Consider the following 19,233-nt stretch of genomic DNA (forward strand, 5'->3'; position numbering starts at 1 on the left):
TAATAATATCTAATAAACGCAATATTGATTAAATTAAAAATAAAAAGGTAAAGATTGGTATGGGATTCGAACCAGGATTATCCACGTCCGAAGACAAACGACCAGTTCTCGTCGCCAACCGCTCGAACTGTCAAACCATCTAAAATACTCGACGACAGAGTAGGATAGTGACGTCGTCGATACTCCCCTTGAATTAGAAAGAGACTACCGACCAAATAGGCTCATTTATCTCTGTCGCAACCGTCACCCATTTTAAGATCGTAAGGCGCAATCTAGAGTATTATAAATCTATGGATTTCATTTAGGTATTTCGTTAAAGAAACGTGTTAATTAAGAGATTTTTATTCGTTTTTGCTCAGGTGGTTTTTATTCCTTAGTGATTGAAAATAAACATAACCTCAAAACTGTTTACATTCTAATAATTGCATTAAATTAACTCACCTGGGCAAAAACGAAAAAAAATCTCTTAATTGGCACGTTTCTTTAACTAAATACCTAAATGAAAAGTCTTATTTTGTCACACAAACCACGTAAACAATAAATTAAAAATTCCTTGTGAGTGTTTAACATTATAAACAGAATTGTTTGGAGCCAAATATAAGCTCTTCCCAATATTGTGACGTCAAGACTTAGACTGTCCATTTGCTCTATGACGAATGTTGCATCTGTACACGACCTTCCAGTACGAAATTCCTGTTGTTCATCTGCTAAACTTATCCTCCGATCCATTAGTTCTTGTAAAGTTTTAGTTTAAGTTTTAGGGTAATATACCTCTGTAGTTTCTGGTTGTTTTTTATCTCCTTTTTTTGAATAGTAGAAATAGTTCGCTCGTTCTTCATTCTTCCGTTATTTTATTGTGTTTTATAATTTTGTTAATTAATGTTGTTAATTATTTTGTCATTACTGCTCCACAATATTTCAGTAATTCGTTTGGTATTCCCCCTTTACCTGGAGCTTTTCTATTCTTCAGCTTTTCAAGGGTTTTTCTAACTTCCTGTGTACTTATATCAACTTGTGCACTGCACTTGTGGTAATTTATGGTGTTTCCGGTTGTAGCGTCATTTGGTCTTCCTTTGCAGAGCTTTTTTAGATAGTCAATACATGTATCCTTTCCTGTGTGTTTTGGTTCTAGTAGTTCCTTTATCTCCGTTCTTTGATCTCTGATAAAGCGCCATATTTTCTTTTGCAGACCATAAAAATCATATTCCATTTCTTTCGAAAAACCTTCCCAGTGATTATATTTCTAATGATCTAAATGATATCGTTTGTCTGCCTTTCTGGTCCAAACGCTGCTTGTTTTTCTCCCGTGTATGCTCTTCAAGACTGATTTATAAAACTCCAACATTATTGAAAACCTCTTCTTTAAAATCTGTTTAGGATGGAAAGTGCCGTGATCTTGGAGGGCATGCTGAGCTTCTCGAAGCTGCTGGATGCAATGGAGGGGTGCAAGTTCAGCTCGTTCCAAGTAACCGCCGCCGTCAGAATAAAACCTCTGCTGGATCAAGAGGACGTTAACTTAAGGAGAGCGGCCTTCAGGTTACTGGGAGATCTGACGCAGTCCTTGAATTCCGAAGGTAACTTGGAGGCTTTCAAGGAGCAAATCCACGGGAACATCGTTACCTTACTGTTGCATTTGAGCGATCCCGATATTTACGTAGTTAAGGTAAGTGTCGTATTTTTATTACCGTAGTAGTGATTTTGCTCGTCCCTATGCGACGGGGGATGATTGCGAAGTTTATGTAAATGATTCATTTTCTTTGTAATTTGGGTATTGATTACATTGTGTTTCTCACGGTTTTATCTCTAGGAACATGTCATTCACACAATCTTGATTCGACGACAAGAAACAGACAATATTGCTGCGTACACCATCCAAATTGAACTGAGAATATCCCTTGTGTTCGTCCCAAAAACCGTCAGGCCGTGGTTCATGACGAGCGACGAACAAACAGCTCACAAGCGGTTCGTCCCGCCGTACAAATTATACGAATACTAGTGATTTTATTCGTCTCCATGCGACGGGGGTACAATCAATTGCCGTCTACATAGTCACTGCACTCAATTTTTTTTACTTCCTCCTATTTTATCGTATCTCCCTCCAATTTTTTCGGACTTCCTCTATTTTTTCCGACCCCTCCTATTTTTTTCTGACTCGTTCCTATTTTTCTGGCACCCTCCAATTTTTTATGACACCCTCTAATTATTACTGACTAACTCAATTTATTTTTATTATACATAATATACAGGTTGCGCCAAACCTCTGGTTTTCTTTGATTACGGCTAAACTATGGGATATACAAAAAAAAAATGTTTTTAACAAAACTAATGTATATAAAAACCGTCTATAATTTAAAATATTTTCGATTATACAGGGTGAGTCAGAAAGACGGTACGAACCAAAGTTTTGTTTTTTTAAATGTATTTAATTTATTTAATTAAAAAACTTTGACATGTCATTTAAATGTTTATTACCTTGAAAGCCTAATTCACAACCCTTTGAATATTACCATTTTTCTCAATAAAAGTGTACATATTTCAAAAATTGTTAACTTTAGGCCTATAATACCTTATATAAATTCGTAATATATTTAAAAATGATTTAATGTATAGGGTGTTCCATTTAAAAAAACACAACTTTGGTTCGTACCGTCGTTCTGACTCACCCTGTATAATCGAAAATAATTTTAAATTATAGGCGGCTTCGATATACATTAATTATGTTAAAAACATTTTTTTGTATATCCCATAATTTAGCCGTAATCAAATAAAACCAGAGGTTTGGCGCACCCTGTATAGATATAGATTTCAAAAACGAAAGATAATAAATAACGACACGTGGCACTTGCAACAGAAGTAACTTGTTATAGTGACTACTATTCAAAATTAGTCTCTTCCTTTCCAGTACACGATAGTATTTTCCTTTCCAGTCCTCTTTTCCCTCGATATTTTCTTTCACTATTAGTTAGCATATTGTACTTATTATTTCTCAGTATGTGGCATAGGTATGATGTTTTTCTAACTTTGAATGTGTTAAAAAGTTCTCGTTCCTTGCCTATTCCGTGCAGCACTGGCACTGTTTCATACAAAAAAGAAACACCTGAAAACTCTCACAGTCACTTGTATTATGATGATTTTTTTGTATTGCAGGCTTGCAAATATACGTTAAGAAAAATAGGGCCCTATCTGGGTAGTTCCAAGGTTAATTCTATGATACAGGAGCACCTAATAGACGAAGCCAACTTACATTTCACCGACTTCATTAGAGATATCATAAAATTAATGGTAAGTACAATACATTTTTTGCGAGCAACATCTATTGTAGTTATTGTAGCTACAAAAAGAAATCACTCCTAGTCAAAAAAATCCGGACACCTTAAAAATGGGTCATTTTTGATGTCTCGAATTTCCTAAACCTGTTGTCTGATTTAAGTGATTTTCAACGAAAACTTTTCATTTATAAATTCGCAAAATCTGTGTGTTATTGCGTCGCCGCTCCTGTAATATCTAGAGCCGATTTACCGATGGATTCTTATGTAGTTTTGTCTTCTGAATTCAAATCTGAAAGCGGCATTTTGATATCTCTAACCATCTTCGAGATAACCGACCTCAAAGTCTAAAATGTGACGTCACAATCCTTTTATTTTCTTCCGACACACTAAACGTCAGCTGAAATCGTTGCTAAGTAAGTAGGCTAGTTTTAATCTGAATTTGTTAAGCAAAGCATAGGATATTTAAGTTTGACACTTCGTGAATGTCAAACTAAATTTTAAATTAGCTATTAATAAAATATAAATGACATTATATAGTTATGTGTTATAGTGTAGTATATAGCCAAGGAAGTTGGTCTTAAGGTCAACGAGGACAAGACCAAGTACATGGTGGTTACGAAGAACCCAAGACCAAGGGTTAGACAAAACGTAACAATTAATGAATACAATTTTGAAGTCGTCAAAGAATTTAAGTACTTGGGAGCGATCATAACATCTGAAAATAACTATGAAAAGGACGTGGCAGCCAGGATTATTGCAGGAAACAGGGCATATTACTCGTTAAGGACCCTACTTAAATCAAAAATACTCTCAAGACCAGCAAAAATAAGAGTATATAAAACAATAATTCGTCCCACAATAACGTACGGAAGCGAAACCTGGACTCTGAATCAGCGGAAAACAACAAAATTACTGGTACTTGAAAGAAAGATACTGCGGACTATCTATGGGCCTTGCAGAGAAGAGACAACAGGAGAATGGAGAAGAAGACACAATGATGAACTCCAGACAATATACGGAGATGAAAACATAGTACGCTACATTAAATCAAACAGAATACGATGGGCGGGTCACGTACTAAGATCAAGTGACGAAAGACTTCTAAACGCCACATTCTGGGAAAGGCCCGATGGAAAAAGGTCAGTTGGTCGCCCAAGAAAGAGATGGAAGGACGCAGTAGCCAGCGATCTACGCAAAATGGGAGTACAGCAATGGGAAATAGCTGCTCAGGACCGACAACAATGGAGGGAAATAGTAAACGCGGCCAAGACTCACATAGAGAAATGATGATGATGATGATGATGATTGTAGTATATAGTAGTATAATTATTATATAAAATAAATAAGATGTTTAAAAATACAATTAGAGTATATTTTGAAAGCAATAATGTATTAACAAAGGTTTGTACGAGTATACGGCCTCCCCTTTAATGATAAATAGACTGTTCCATTTTTAGGCGAGCGGTAGCAACTTCTAAAATTACATTATAACGACCACGAAAATCAACTTTAAGATGAATGACCAATTTTGGTGATTCACCAAATATATTTTCGATACCGCTGAATCTTAATATGAAGTTTATTTTTATCTAGACTTGGTGGTACATGTTAAAAAATAAAATTTTATGCAAAAATGCGAAAAATCAATTTTAATGATTTTTCGACTTTACCTTGCTGTATCTTTGGTCGCTGTAAATATTTCCTTTCGAAAATTCTACTGTGTCATCTTTGAAGTATTTAAATAACAATGAGATTTATTCAAACTGTTTAACCAAATTAAAAGAGGAGTTGTTAATTTTTAAACATGTTGTCATCAGATTTCGTTAGTTTCATGTTTACTTAAAAAAGTTGAGTGACAAACTTTTTAGTTTGTAATTTTTCACCAACACAGGAATAAAATATAATTCATGAAGAAGTTTTTTGGAAAATTTCAAGTCAAAGTATGCAATAAGAAAAAAGTTATGTGACTTTATAGACGAGTGGTACTCTTAAAATAACGCTTATTTCTCAAGATACTGACCACGGTGTGGTGAATGGCTAATTTTCGTCTAACCTAAGGTTTTGATGGTGCTGAAAACGAAAATAAGGTTTATTTTAAATCATCATTTTCATTCATAACTCTTGCATTTTTAATTTGACGAAGAAAAGTTATTCTTCCTAAAAAGCTCTTCATGGTCTAAGATTTATGATGTATTTATTTATTTCTATCACATATAAAATTTTATTAATTTTATAAAAGGTATATAAAAAATATGAATTTTGAGTAAAGTATCTTTATAGTTCACAACATTTAAATTAGAATGATATAAATGCAAATTGAGACACAATTTTTAATTTTAAACAACTTTTCGTAATAGTAATTTTCCATATTATGAATTTAAATACGTAAATAAACAAAGTTTTCGTTATGATAATGTTAATATGTTATAGCCTTATTCTATAACAATATAGCTTAATAATATTGTTGCTAAACAGGTAAATTGTCATTGTATACCGGGTGTACCAATCAAACTGTGTTTTTTTCTCAGTTCGCATCACCCTGTGGAATATTCTAGCATTTATAAAATACTGAAATTAAAACCCATCTATAGCCTCAGATTCATTCGTTTATGTTGGATAATAAAAAAGTTAGGTACTTTAACAACTAGACATGTTCTTCATCAATACACGGTGTTTCTAAATAAGTGCGACAAACTTTAAGGTGTAATTCTGCTTGAAAAAATAATGACAGTTTGCTTTATAGACGTATGTTTGCAAATGTTTCGTTTCCGAGATACGAGATGTTTAATTTGTCTTACAAACTGACGATTTATTTATTGCTCTAAAACCGGTTGAGATATGCAAATGAGATTTGGTTAGTTTTAAGACGTAGTTATTGCACATTTCTTTACATACAATTAAGCAGTGGCGGCTCGTCATTTTTTCAATAGGGGAGGCTATACCTAACTGTAAATTATCTAGACAAATTTGCACTAGCAAAAAAAAATCCGCCAAAAAAAATCTAATTTAAGACCCCATTTTTTGACCATTTTTTATTTACATTTTATAATATCATCATAATTCATAATTATTTCATAATATCATATCATTTTAAAAATAGTTAGTATAATTGTAAAAGTGTATTACCGAAGTTTATGTAGTTTATTTGTTAACAATTCTATCTCTATAAGTAGATATGCATATCAAAATAAATACAGATTTGAAGTTTTGCAGTCCATACAGGTTGAAGGTTTACATTGTTTAAGATACTCAACTGAATTTTTTTAATTCTAAAATCGGCTTACTCTGCGAATGCAACAACACAGTAAATTACCGATATTTTGCTTTGCATTACAGATATCGGAAAAAGTTATTTAAACAAGTTGTTCCAAATATTATTCTAATCCCACATACCAAAGTTCATCACAAAATTCGCACTTTTAGTTTTTTCGTTATTTGTAGTCAGGATCCTAAAATCCGCAGAGGAGGCTGCTGGCAGAAAAATCTCACTTGCCCGATCTCCGGGCAGCGTGTGCGTTAAGCGATGTGCAGCTCTAAGGAGACCGGGGAGTCAATTCTCGAGAACGATCGTTCGCTGAACGTATACGTTGTGACGTAATGAGCGAACGTTTCTAAAAAATGCAATTCTGGAGGAATGAATCTTGAACGATTCGTTCGAAATCATCGCTCAAAGTGATCGTTCGACAACGAGTGGTCTTCATCATACGTTTGATAATAGTAACGGCGTTCTTCTTAACCTCAACTCTGTTTTTTGTTGTAAATAAGATTTTGGGAAAATTAATGTGGAAGATTTGATATTAGAAAATATGATGAGTGTTGTGAGGGAAGCTGAAATTTTAGTGGAAGAAAGTTTTAGTGGCCGCGAAAGACATTTTTATGATAGATTTAGGTTAGATTCCTGGTAATTTTACATTCTTTCAAAAATTGATTGGTACAGTAAATAAGTTATTTTTAGATATATGTAGTAATTATAAGATAATGAATGTAAATACACGTTATCCAGGCGCTACACATGATGAACTTATTTGGAATCAATACAACTACCAAAATGTGCCACGAAATCTTTTTTTAAGATTAAGGTCATTTTATCTATTAGGTCAGAATTTATTTATAATATACCACAAGGTATGACCTGAGAATTGACCCTGAATTATTAGAATAAGATTTAATTAGTAGGTACTGTTATATTATTATGAATTATTTTCACTATTAAAGAAATAAATTGAAAATTTACTGACTTTTACTAATTATTAAACTGAAATCATTTTCCATTTTCATAAATGTAATATATTTCAATATTGGTGAATGAATGTGACAAATCAGGTTTTAAATAAACACCGAAACAGTTTTATCACATGGAACACAAACTTTTCAATAATATTTACCACGTTGCCAAATCTATAGATCTGTTAAAATGAGCGAATACGTTCATCGGAGCGAGTAGTTAAAAATATCCTCGAGAATTAACATTGCCGGAACTATACGTTCAATTTCATTCGTTCGTGAACGTGTACGCTCAGGGAACGATCATTCTCGAGAATTGACTCCCGGGTCTCCTTAAACCATCCTTAAACGGTGCTGGGCTACGCGGAGCATTAGCAAGTGAGATTTTCCGGCCAGCAGCCTCCTCTGCGATTTTAGGATCCCGACTACAAATAGTGATAAAACTAAAAGTGTGAATTTTGCGCTGAAATTTGGTATGTGGGGTTAGAATATTATTTGGAACAACTTGTTCAAATAACTTTTTGCGATATCTCTAACGCGAAGCAAAATAGCAAAGTAAACAAAACAGTGTAGCGTGTGTAAAAAATTTATGGGGAGGCTAAGCCTCCCTTGCCTCCTCTGACCAGCCGCCACTGCAATTAAGAATTTAATATTCACTATTAGCGCGCATACAGGTAATATGACCTATCATATTACCCGTATGCACGCTAATGGTGAATACAAAATTCTTAATTTTATGTCAAAAAATCCGCAATAACTGTCTCTTAAAACCTACCAAATTTCATTTTCATATCTCAACTGGTTTTAGAGCAATAAGTAAATCGTCAGTTTGTAAGAAAAAATTCAACATCCCGTATCTCGGAAAGGAAACATTTGCGAACATACGTTTATAAAGCAAACTGTCATTATTTTTTCATGCAGAATTACCCCTTAAAGTTTGTCGCACTTACTTAGAAACACCGTATATTGATGAAGAACATGTCTAGTTGTTAAATTACCTTACTTTTCTATTATCCAACATAAACGAATGAATCAAAAAACAGAATGTTAAGAAAACCTAAGGCTACAGTTGGGTTTTAATTTCAGTATTTCATAAATGCTAGAATATGCCACAGGGTGATGCGTACTTTTGAGACAAAAACACGAGTTTGATTGGTACACCCGGTATACAGTGAAAATTTACCTGTTTAGCAAGAATATTATTACAGCGGTATTTTTAAAGAATCAGCCTATAACAGGCTGATTTTACTAGAGACAGGTTTAGGAAATACGAGACATCAAAAATGACCAAATTTTTAGGTGCGCGGATTTCTATGCACGTAAGTTTATTTGAATGTATTTTATTTATAAAATTTTACCGTACTGTCTTTTATTTTTATTTTAAGTTCTTTTACCTTAAGCAGTATTGCCTTTTAAGCATTTATTGTCGAATCTATTTTTTTTAGACTGAAGATTTGCAAGATTTGTTCCCACTACTGATAATGACGTGCCTATCGTACTTTAAGAGCCAATGGGAGGAGATTAAGGGGAACGCCGCTCTTATAGCGGGGCTTTTGTACTCCCAGTTAGTCCCGGAGAATAAATCCAGAGTGTCGCTGGATACGGTCTGTGATAGATTGTTAAGACTTATGGATGACGAAGATGAGGAGGTGCGAGTTAAGGCTGTAGAGGCAGTTTCTTATTTATTCATCGATTAGTAACAATTTAAAGGTCTCTTTTGGGTTAAATGATGTCTGAACAAGGATTATACTCCTGCTGGTTGAAAGCAAGGAACACTTTTTATTAGATTTTTATTTTTATTATACAGGGCGTCAGAGGAAACGGGCCACCCACAAAATTTAGGAAATTTTTGATTTTAATTTTTTTTTCCTATTTATATCAAATTAAATTTATTGTTTATTGAGTCAGTTACTGTTGTAGCACGTAACCGTACATTAACATTAGTACCAAATGGAAAACAAGGAAAGTTTTGAGAAAATAATAAATGTATTGAAAATTCCGATGTACTATCACAGCTACAGTTATTACCAATAATTGACTTATAGAGTCAAGAAAAGGCAATAATTATCACTCGTTTTAATAATGTGTGTGCCACCATCGCTCTGAATTACACTCATCAGTGGATTTGGCATAGAGCTGATCACGTTTTGGATGTCTCTATGGAGAAAGTAGTCCATTCCTCAATGAGAGCTGTTCGAAGCTCTTCACATCTTGTGGGAGCAGGTGAAGTCTTACACGCCTTTTGAGAGGGCTCCATATATAGTCAATAGGATTTAGGTCAGGTTTAAGAAAGATAGTCCATTTTTGGAACACCAACGTCTTCACGATACTGTGTTACAATCCTTGCCGTGTGTGATCTCGTATTATTTTGCATCAGTTGAAAACCATTTCAATAATCCCGCATATGGCATCGCATCTGTGTTCTGTATAGGTGTGCTGTTAATGTGTCTCTCTCAATCAAGACGAGATCCGTGTGTGCCTCAAAAGAAATCTCTATCCAAAACATTACTGAGCCACCACCAAAAGCACCCCGGTGTGACCGAGAGCAGGTAGCATTAGTGATGTTGATTATAGTTACTTTCGAGTATTCGTTACAAATAGTTACTTTTGTATAAAGTAATCATTTACAGTATTCGTTACTTTGATTACTATGATTACTTTTGTATTTGAGTACCGGTAATCATATCGAGAATCGTATTTCTCAGTAGGTAGGTATTTTGTATTTTGTATAGGTATAGATATATATCTAGATAAAAATATAGGGTTCTCGATCTCGGGCATTCGATCTTTGTTAATGACATACATTACACATTTTACCTCCATTATACCTCCCTCTGTTTCATCTTATATCTTCTCCTCGCCCTCACAGTGTGAGGCTCTGAGGCTCACACCCTTAAAACGCTTCATACCGATAACGATATTCGATAACACTCGTAAAATACCGGTCCCGTCCATTACTCGCTGGGATACGATTGGTAGAAAGTAATCAAGTAATCAGAGTAATCAAAGTAGATACAATAGTCGTTACTCGCTCTGATACGATTGGTACGAAGTAAAGAGTAATCAAAGTAACGATTTGCCTCTCTGTACAATAATCGTTACTTTCGGTATTCGTAAGTAACGAGTACTTTGTAATGAATATATACTTTTTCAACATCTCTAGGTAGCATAAGATTTGTAGACAAACTGTACACCTTATTACCATAAACTTTGTCATAAATTAATATTCCACACTCATCGGTAAACCGTATTTTTTTTTCAATCATCTATTGTCCAATTGACGTGTTCACGGGCAAATGCAATTCTGCGTCTTTTGTGCGCAGCTGCAAGTAATGGCCCCGTTACTGTATTGCAAGCTGTCAAACCCTGTTCTCTTAATCTTCGTCGAACAGTAGAAACGCTGAGTACTGGTCCTTGGGCTTGCTGAATATGGCTTTGGAGCATTCTAGCAGTTTGCGTCCGGTCTCGCAATGCAGTAATAGTAAGAACGCCATATTATCTGACTGTTGTCTTCCTTTCGGCACCCGTACCGGATCACTGTTAATAAGTTCCGGTCTCAAGAAATCGTTGGTAAGTCTAACGATTACGGTCTGACTGTAAGTAATCGTTGGACGACTAACATTCAATTGTCTTGCCACATTCCTTTTGACTTACTCCATTTTCCAGCAATGTAATACACAGACTATTTTCTCGAATTGGCTGGATTTTAGCAGGTTTCTTGTGACTTGAAAATTAACTGTGTCCATCACTTTTTTTTTAAGCATGCACGCTACTTTCTGTGCAATATAATGCTTTGCTTGCTTCTGCTACAACAGCACTTATATTAATCGATTTTGAAAAGTATTTGAAAACATTAACAATCATTTGTTTTTTTACGGCTAAATCCCCCACATATTCGTCTTTTTCTAGCAGACAAAAAGCTAGCTTGACAGAAAATGGATCAGGCAACATCGCAACTGTAAATAAGGGTAGAGTCATTAAAAAATGCAAAGAATAGTGAAAGAGGCGTATAGTTCATAAGAGCCTATAGTGAAAGAAAACTTGAGACGGAGTATACTACAGTATGCGGCAGAATAAACAGTACTGAAATGGATATTGAAATGCATATCATTATTTATATATTTAGTATAATGATATAGCCTTGCAAACATTATTCACGACGACGTTCCCGATAAAACAGGTAAAGATGCGCTCTGGCACGAAAACCATCTTTAATTCTAGTCCGCAATTGCGGAATGTCAGGTGGTGGATCTGTCTGTCTCCTTCGGAATTCCCGATATATATGCATCAGGTGGCGTTAGGTCTGGTGTGGAAAATCACTGCAACGCGAAATAAGGCGATCCCCAAAATAATCACACAGTATTCAAAGAGACTCCCTGGCAGTGTGACAGGTTGCCCCGTCCTGCTGAAAGCATTGTTGATTTTACGCTTGGACCGTTAGGTCTCCACTAGGGAAAATAGTACTCCACGATAAAACAATTTTCTACAAAACTGAGAACCATCCTGAAGCCTAACATTAACACCACATTCATATATAGTCTGGGCTGATTATCGGAGAATAGGCCATTTTTGGGAAAAGTTATTTACCAGCAATTTTATTGCTGGAATCGAAGCTTATGATTGTATATATTAAAATATAGGTATGCCAAGTCCGCAGATAGTGTGCTACTTTTTTTATAAACAAAATGGCGCCCCCAAATCGTGTTTTTTTTTCAATTATTGCTCTATAACTCCGAAGATTTTAACTTTACAACAAAAACCCTCAAATAAAAATTCACCGCAATTAAATTCTGCATAGAGATATGTTTTTCCCGATCTGCTCCGACGAAAATTTTCCTCGGAAAATGCGGGTTTTCCCAACAAAATCTTTAATTTTCAAATAAAGTTTTAGATAAGTAATTATCTACTAATAATTAACTAATTTGGTGACTTAAAAGCCTTCTTGGTTTAGAGTATAGTTCCAGAAGCTGGTGAAAATTGAACGAATATTTTAGCAACAATTCAATTGTTAATTAATAATTTACGGTCGCAATAATAACCAAAATAATTATGATACACTGATCAAACTTTGAAATCTTATAAAGATGAGATGTCTATTTAACATTTTGTCGACAAAATATAATTTTTTTTATTTTTTTGCACAATCCTTAAATGTCAAAAAAAATAGTTATGAACAAATTAACGTTTCTCAGACAGTTTTTATTATATTCTCATTTTAAAAAATAGTTAAAATGCGTATTTCAAATATCTTGAAAATGAATGCTTTAAAACTTTTTTGCAACCATTTGCAAAAAAGTTATGAAACAGCAAAGTAAACATACGATTACTGCGTTGTTTATAATTTTTTTTAGTTCTTTCAAAGCGTAAAAGTGAGTTTAATTAATGGTTATATTTTAATTAAAGATTATAAATATATTTTTTTGTAATTTACACGCGCGAAAGTAGACTAATATTCTTTTTCTCATGATCATCTTTCAGTGCGTCACAGTTTTTCGATTTCTCTCTAACACATTAAATTGTATGTGACAGAAAAAAAGGCACGTCTTTGAATACTTTGGTAATTATTCTAGTTCGGTGATTATTCTAGTTGTCGATAGATGGCGCCATAACCAAAAAAGAATTATTAATTAAATAAAATAATAATATTATCAATATAATCTGTACAATTTATAAGACTATACAAATGAAAGAAAATACCATTTTATAAATGCAATAGACACAATTGATTTGGTTTTATTACAAATTGAAAATAAAATTTGACAACTGTTAGATTTAACAAAAATGTCACGTTAGAATAAATGTCATAAATGTGTATTATCACGGACTTACCTTTTTTTCTATAATTTGTGACGCACTGAAAAATGTTCATGAAAAGGAGAATACAATACAGTACTGTAGCTAAAATTTTCACTCGAAGCGACGATCGCCGCGCGACGTACACTTAATAAATAAAATTATATTATTATGTATGATGCGTGTCAGTCGCTTCGAGTGAACATTTTAGCTCCGGCTCTGTATCAAGCCTACTTTCGCGCTAAAAATTACAAAAAAAAGTATTTTTAATCTTTGATTAAAATATAAACATTGAACTAATATTTGATATTCTTTGTGAGTAATTAGATTGTACCACAGACTCACTTTTAAGCTTTGAAGCAATTAAAACAAATTATAAACAACGGAGATATCGTATATTTACTTTGCTGTTTCATAACTTTTTTGCAAATGGTTGGAAAAATTTTTTAAAACATTCATTTTCAAGACCTTTGAAATACGCATTTTAGGTATTTTTTAAAATTAGAATATAATAAACAATCTCTGAGAAATGTGAATTTGTTTATAACTATTTTTTTTAAACATTTAAAGATTATGCAAAAAAATGAAAAAATTATATTTTGTCGACAAAATATTAAATAGGCATCACATCTTTATAATCTTTCTAAGTTTGATCAATGTCTCATGATTATTTTGGTTGTTATTGCGACTGAAAATTGTTAATTAACAATTGAAATGTTGCTAAAATATTCGTTTAATTTTCACCGGCTTCTGCAGTTATAATCTATACCAAGAAAGTTTTTATTTCACCAAGTTATTTAATTATTGAGAAATAATTACTTGCCCAAAAAATTTATTTGAAAATTCGAGATTTTGTTGGGAGAACCCACATTTTCCGAGGAAAATTTTCGTCGGAGCAAATCGGGAAAAACATGCCTCTATGTAGAATTAAATTGGGGTGAATTTTTATTTGCGTGTTTTTTTGTGTAAAGTTAAAATCTTCGGAGTTATAGACCAATAATTGAAAAAAACACGATTTGGGGGCGCCATTTTGTTAATAAAAAAAGTAGCACACTATCTGCGGACTTTGCATACCTATATTATTAATATATAGGATCATAATATTCGATTCCAGCAATAAAATTGCTGGTAAATAACCTTTCTTTGTACTTTACTAATTAGACCAGCGTATTATAACTATTTTTTTTTCAAAATTTAAAGATTATGCAAAAAAAACGAAAAATTTATATTTTGTCGATAAAATATTAAATAAGCATCTCATTTTTATAATCTTTATAAGTTTGATCAATGTATCATGGTTATTTTGGTTATTATTGCTATCGTAAATTGTTAATTAACAATTGAATTGTTGCTAAAATATTCGTTTAATTTTCACCGGCTTCTGGAATTACAATCTATACCAAGAAAGCTTTGATGTCACTAAGTTATTTAATTATTGATTAATAAGTACTTACCTAAAACTTTATTTGAAAATTAGAGTTTTTGTTGGGAAAACCCGCATTTTTCGAGGAAAATTTTCGTCGGAGCAAATCGGGGAAAACGTATCTCTATGCAGAATTTAATTGCGGTGAATTTTTATGTGGGTGTTTTTGTTGTAAAGTTAAAATCTTTGGAGTTATAGAGCAATAATTGAAAAAAATACGATTTGTCGGCGCCATTTTGTTTATAAAAAACTAGCACACTATCTGCGGACTTTGCATACCTATATTATTAATATATACAATCATAAGATTCGATTCCAGCAATAAAATTGCTGGTAAATAACTTTTCCATGAATTTTGCTAATTAGCCCAGAGTAATACGTTATAACAACGTTCAGAAACCACTCAGTACGTTTCGAGTCATGACACTTACAGATTTGAGGCATACGCATTTCAGTACTATTTATTTGGCTGCCTTCCGTATTAGTTTCGAAGTCACGGTTTGGTTGGCCCCTCTGAAAGAATAACTATTTTACAATTATTACATCTTTACACTTACCTTTTTTTACCAAGAAGAACCTAGTTTGTTTCCATTGTCAGTTTAATGGTTAGTTTTTCGTCATCATTAAATCCAGAATTGAGTGCTATATCCTAGAAGATTTCCTAAAATCTCAATATACGGTATTGGAATATTTTTATGTAATATTCTTAAATAACCACATGGAATTTTCAGATTAAGCTGTTTTCACTGATTAATTATGGTTTGTTTCCTAATCTTCCATGCTTTTACTGAGAATATTAGTATTATCGACATATTTGCCTTGTGGTATAATTATAGCATACCCAGAAATCTTTAATGAGTAGCTTATCAAGTCTTTGTTTTTTAAACGAACTCTTTGTATTAAATGTAGAAAAACGCTGAAATACTTATCACAGCTTTGAAGTTCCGCACCTAAGATTTTGTGTTTCGCTTTTAGTCCTGAAGAAATAAATTTGATTTAAATGAATATGTTGATTAATTATTAGTCCATTGTTACATTAAAAGTTACATTTTTAGGCCTTAGCGTGACGTTTTTCAGAGGACGCAATTTTATTTTTTTGATGTGTTGAGGAGGTAAGTATAAGCTTATACACTTCGCTAGACGCTTACTAAGACACACGATTTTCGAAGCTCACTGAGGCTGCGAACTGGCATCGTTGCGCTTCGTTAGAACCTGTACTGACTTCTCGGAGTGACAAACACTATTCGCGGTGTGCAAGTACTTGGAGGGGATACGAGAAACGATCGTGCGCGAAGAAATCTTGCAATTTTCTTAAATAATTCATATTGTCAATTGAAATTGTCAAATTGAGGTTTATTTCATACCTACTGTCACTGAAGAAGAAAAATTATATGTTGCTCACAATATTGATATGATATGCAATTATTATATAAAAGTATATATAATTAATTGTATTTTGCTTGCAGTACTGCATTTTAATAATTAATTTTATTTGCTACATACAATTGTTTATCTTTTAACAACATAACCTCATCTTACATTTTCTTCTTATAATTTTTTTGTGCTACGGCCTTGACAATTATCCAGCAACCAGGACCAATACGATTGGCCAATATAATTAAAAGTGCGAAAAAAGTTGCCGAGCTATGAAACCAGGTGTCGCTTTTCCGAACTTGCACGGTCCCAATAGTAGTCTAGTTAAATTATTGTAATGATCACTATATTTCTTAAAAACAAGATTTGTTTGTTTAGCTTTAATAATAGACAACTTAACAAATATGCAAATTTTAAATCTATTATTATAAAGTTCCAATAACAAACAAAAAATCATTTTACTTAAATTATTCAAAGAGCCAAACTAAACTAATATAACCTTAAATGTTTATACAAGGGCGCTCCGCTGATGAAATGTTGATAAGTTGATATTTTGGTAATCGGGCAAGATCCCTTGGGCATTCGGTAACTTTCGTCTCGATAGGGATGCGTCCTAACGTACGTATCAGACCGTTACGTTAGGTAATACATATCTAGATACGTGAGTTCAACCATTAATGCGCATGCTTATATGTCAAAAAGATACGTTACGTTTACGCAGTTGGCTGCACAAAAACTCTAAAATTGTAGACAGTTCTACGTAGGGTTGCTAGTTTACGAGATATAGCGCGAAAACCCTTTGGACCCCTTTTCCAATATGGCTATACTAAGTTGGACCGGTTAAATTCTTATATTTAAAAGCGACCTCTAGTGTCCGTACCGATTATGTGGCAACACGGTTCATTTACTTCTCATTTGAGAAGCATTGCCGTATACAAGCCGCACAGACAACTTAAGAGTGACAAACCCTATTCGCCGTGTGCAAGTCAGAGACATGTTAAGGATAGACCGGGCTAGTCATACGCCACTCAATGCATCGAGGTGTAACGCCGACATAGGATTGAGTGGTCTAGCCATCTTTGTCTGTCACATGCGCGGGATCGGTTGGTTAAAAGAGATAGATAGACCACCGATCGACTGTTTCCATGCTGTTTCCGCGTTACGCTTTTTTGGTGAGTACGCCTTGTCTACGCTTAATATGTCAATGGTGCAAGTACTTGGAAGGGAATTGAGAAACGATCGTGCGCGAATAGCGGAGAAATCTTGAAACTTTCTTAAATAATTCATTGTCAATTGAAATTGTCAAATTGACGTATATTTCATATCTACTGTCAATGAAGAAGAAAAATTATATGTTGCTCCACAATATTGATATAATATGCAATAATTATTTAAAAGTAAATTGAATTAATTTTATTTGCTTGTAGTAGTGCATTTTAATAATTAATTTTATTTACTACATACAATTGTTTACCTTTTAATAACATAACCTTAATATTACTTTTTATGAAAACCACTTGCACCTTTTTCTCCAATATGGCTATAAGGTAGCGACCCCACAAACTTGAACTTAAGTTTATACTAACCCCACCTATACATAAAAAAATTGCGTCTTCTGAAAAATGCAGCCATAAGTGTAACTTTTCAATGGACTATATCGAATGATATTTTGTCGAAAGACTAAATTATTTCTGCAAGTATCACTCGATTTGTCGTTTTAACAGGGTCGTAGCATTCGTTCAGTACTTATAGACGAATTTGGTGATCAAATTAGTGATTATACTTATTAAATAAAAATGAAAAATAAAATTACGGCTATACTATTTTCTAGCCTAGAAAAAACGTATAAAAATGTTTAATTTGAGCAAAAAAGTAAAGTAATTTTAATTTTTCATTTGAAACAATACATTTTCTGTAAAAAGACTTGTTTCTTCTTCTACATTATGTAATTTAAATGGTTCCATGAAATTTCATTATTGTTATATGTATAGGAATGAGTTATAAGTAATTGTATAAAGAATAGCTACCAATTATTGTTTTTTGTTTCATATATTTTTTATAAATAAAACCTATGTATATTGTTATCTTTTATTTTTTTTAATACCTTTGAATGAATTGCCACCTAAGAAGTTAGTAAACATTGTCAATTTTGATGAGGTATTTGAATCATAGACGATCCACGTAAATTTAAAACTTGTATTAATTTGAACTTTGGCTAAATTTTCGGTTTTGGATCAGGATAACAGAAATACGATGAGATATTTGAATCATAGACGATTCACAGAAATTTAAAACTGTTATAACTTTGACTAAATTTTCGGTTTTGTATCAGGATAACAGAAATACGATGAGGTATTTGAATCATAGACGATCCACAGAAATTTAAAACTTGTATTAATAGAACTTTGACTAAATTTTCGGTTTTGCATCAAAATAACAGAAAAACGATGAGATATTTGAATCATAGACAATCCACAGAAATTGAAAACTTTTTTTATTTAGCTAATGCCTCTACAACTAATGGCCATTGGCATGGTAGGTATTAATAGGGCTTTTCATCGACTGTCAATTGTTTCGAGCTTCTGTCATGTGTCACATAATATTAATACATCTACGTCATACGTCTTTGGTTTGTATTATTGTAGATACCAATAACGTATGACGTAGATATATTAATATTATGTGACACATGACAGAAGCTCGAAACAAATGACTGTGAATGAAAAGCCCTATACGGCAATCTTGTTAGAAACTTTGGCTAAATTTTCGGTTTTGTATCAGGATAACAGAAATACGTATTTGAATCACAGACGATCCATAGAAATTTAAAACTTAAGTTGCCAAATCTTTCAAGGTACGTAAGTATTAGTGCAAATAAAGTGTGAAAAAATATATTGGTGTTTTTAGTAAATATATTTATTATAAGTTTTGTGTCTTTGGATTTGTCTTCGTTGGGAATAGGACAATAGGATAATTAGTATTAAAATATGATGAAAATAAAATTAAAAATTTGTGTAGAAAATCTGACGTTTTTTAGATTTATCTACGATTCGTCAAGGGAAAAGTAATTGCGGGAAGGCTACAGTTCATAAATAATGACGGTTTCTTTAAATTTCTGGTATTATTTTAAGTATTAAAATTAGTTTAATA

The 19,233-nt window shown here is 33.0% G+C and overlaps 1 protein-coding gene across 1 annotated transcript in view; it reads left to right on the plus strand.

The window, feature by feature from the left end:
* Positions 1–18,167, plus strand: part of LOC126889255 (maestro heat-like repeat-containing protein family member 1) — an 82,668-nt gene extending 64,501 nt beyond the window's left edge. Inside the window, exons 11-13 of the mRNA XM_050657359.1 lie at positions 1,378–1,663; positions 3,148–3,282; positions 8,939–18,167. Coding sequence (XP_050513316.1) covers positions 1,378–1,663; positions 3,148–3,282; positions 8,939–9,190 — 673 coding nt within the window. The 3' untranslated portion in view covers positions 9,191–18,167. The remainder of the gene's footprint in view (positions 1–1,377; positions 1,664–3,147; positions 3,283–8,938) is intronic.
* The last annotated feature ends 1,066 nt before the right edge of the window (positions 18,168–19,233 follow it).

Source organism: Diabrotica virgifera, chromosome 8 (assembly GCF_917563875.1).
Source record: "Diabrotica virgifera virgifera chromosome 8, PGI_DIABVI_V3a".
NCBI classification, from domain to species: domain Eukaryota; kingdom Metazoa; phylum Arthropoda; class Insecta; order Coleoptera; family Chrysomelidae; genus Diabrotica; species Diabrotica virgifera.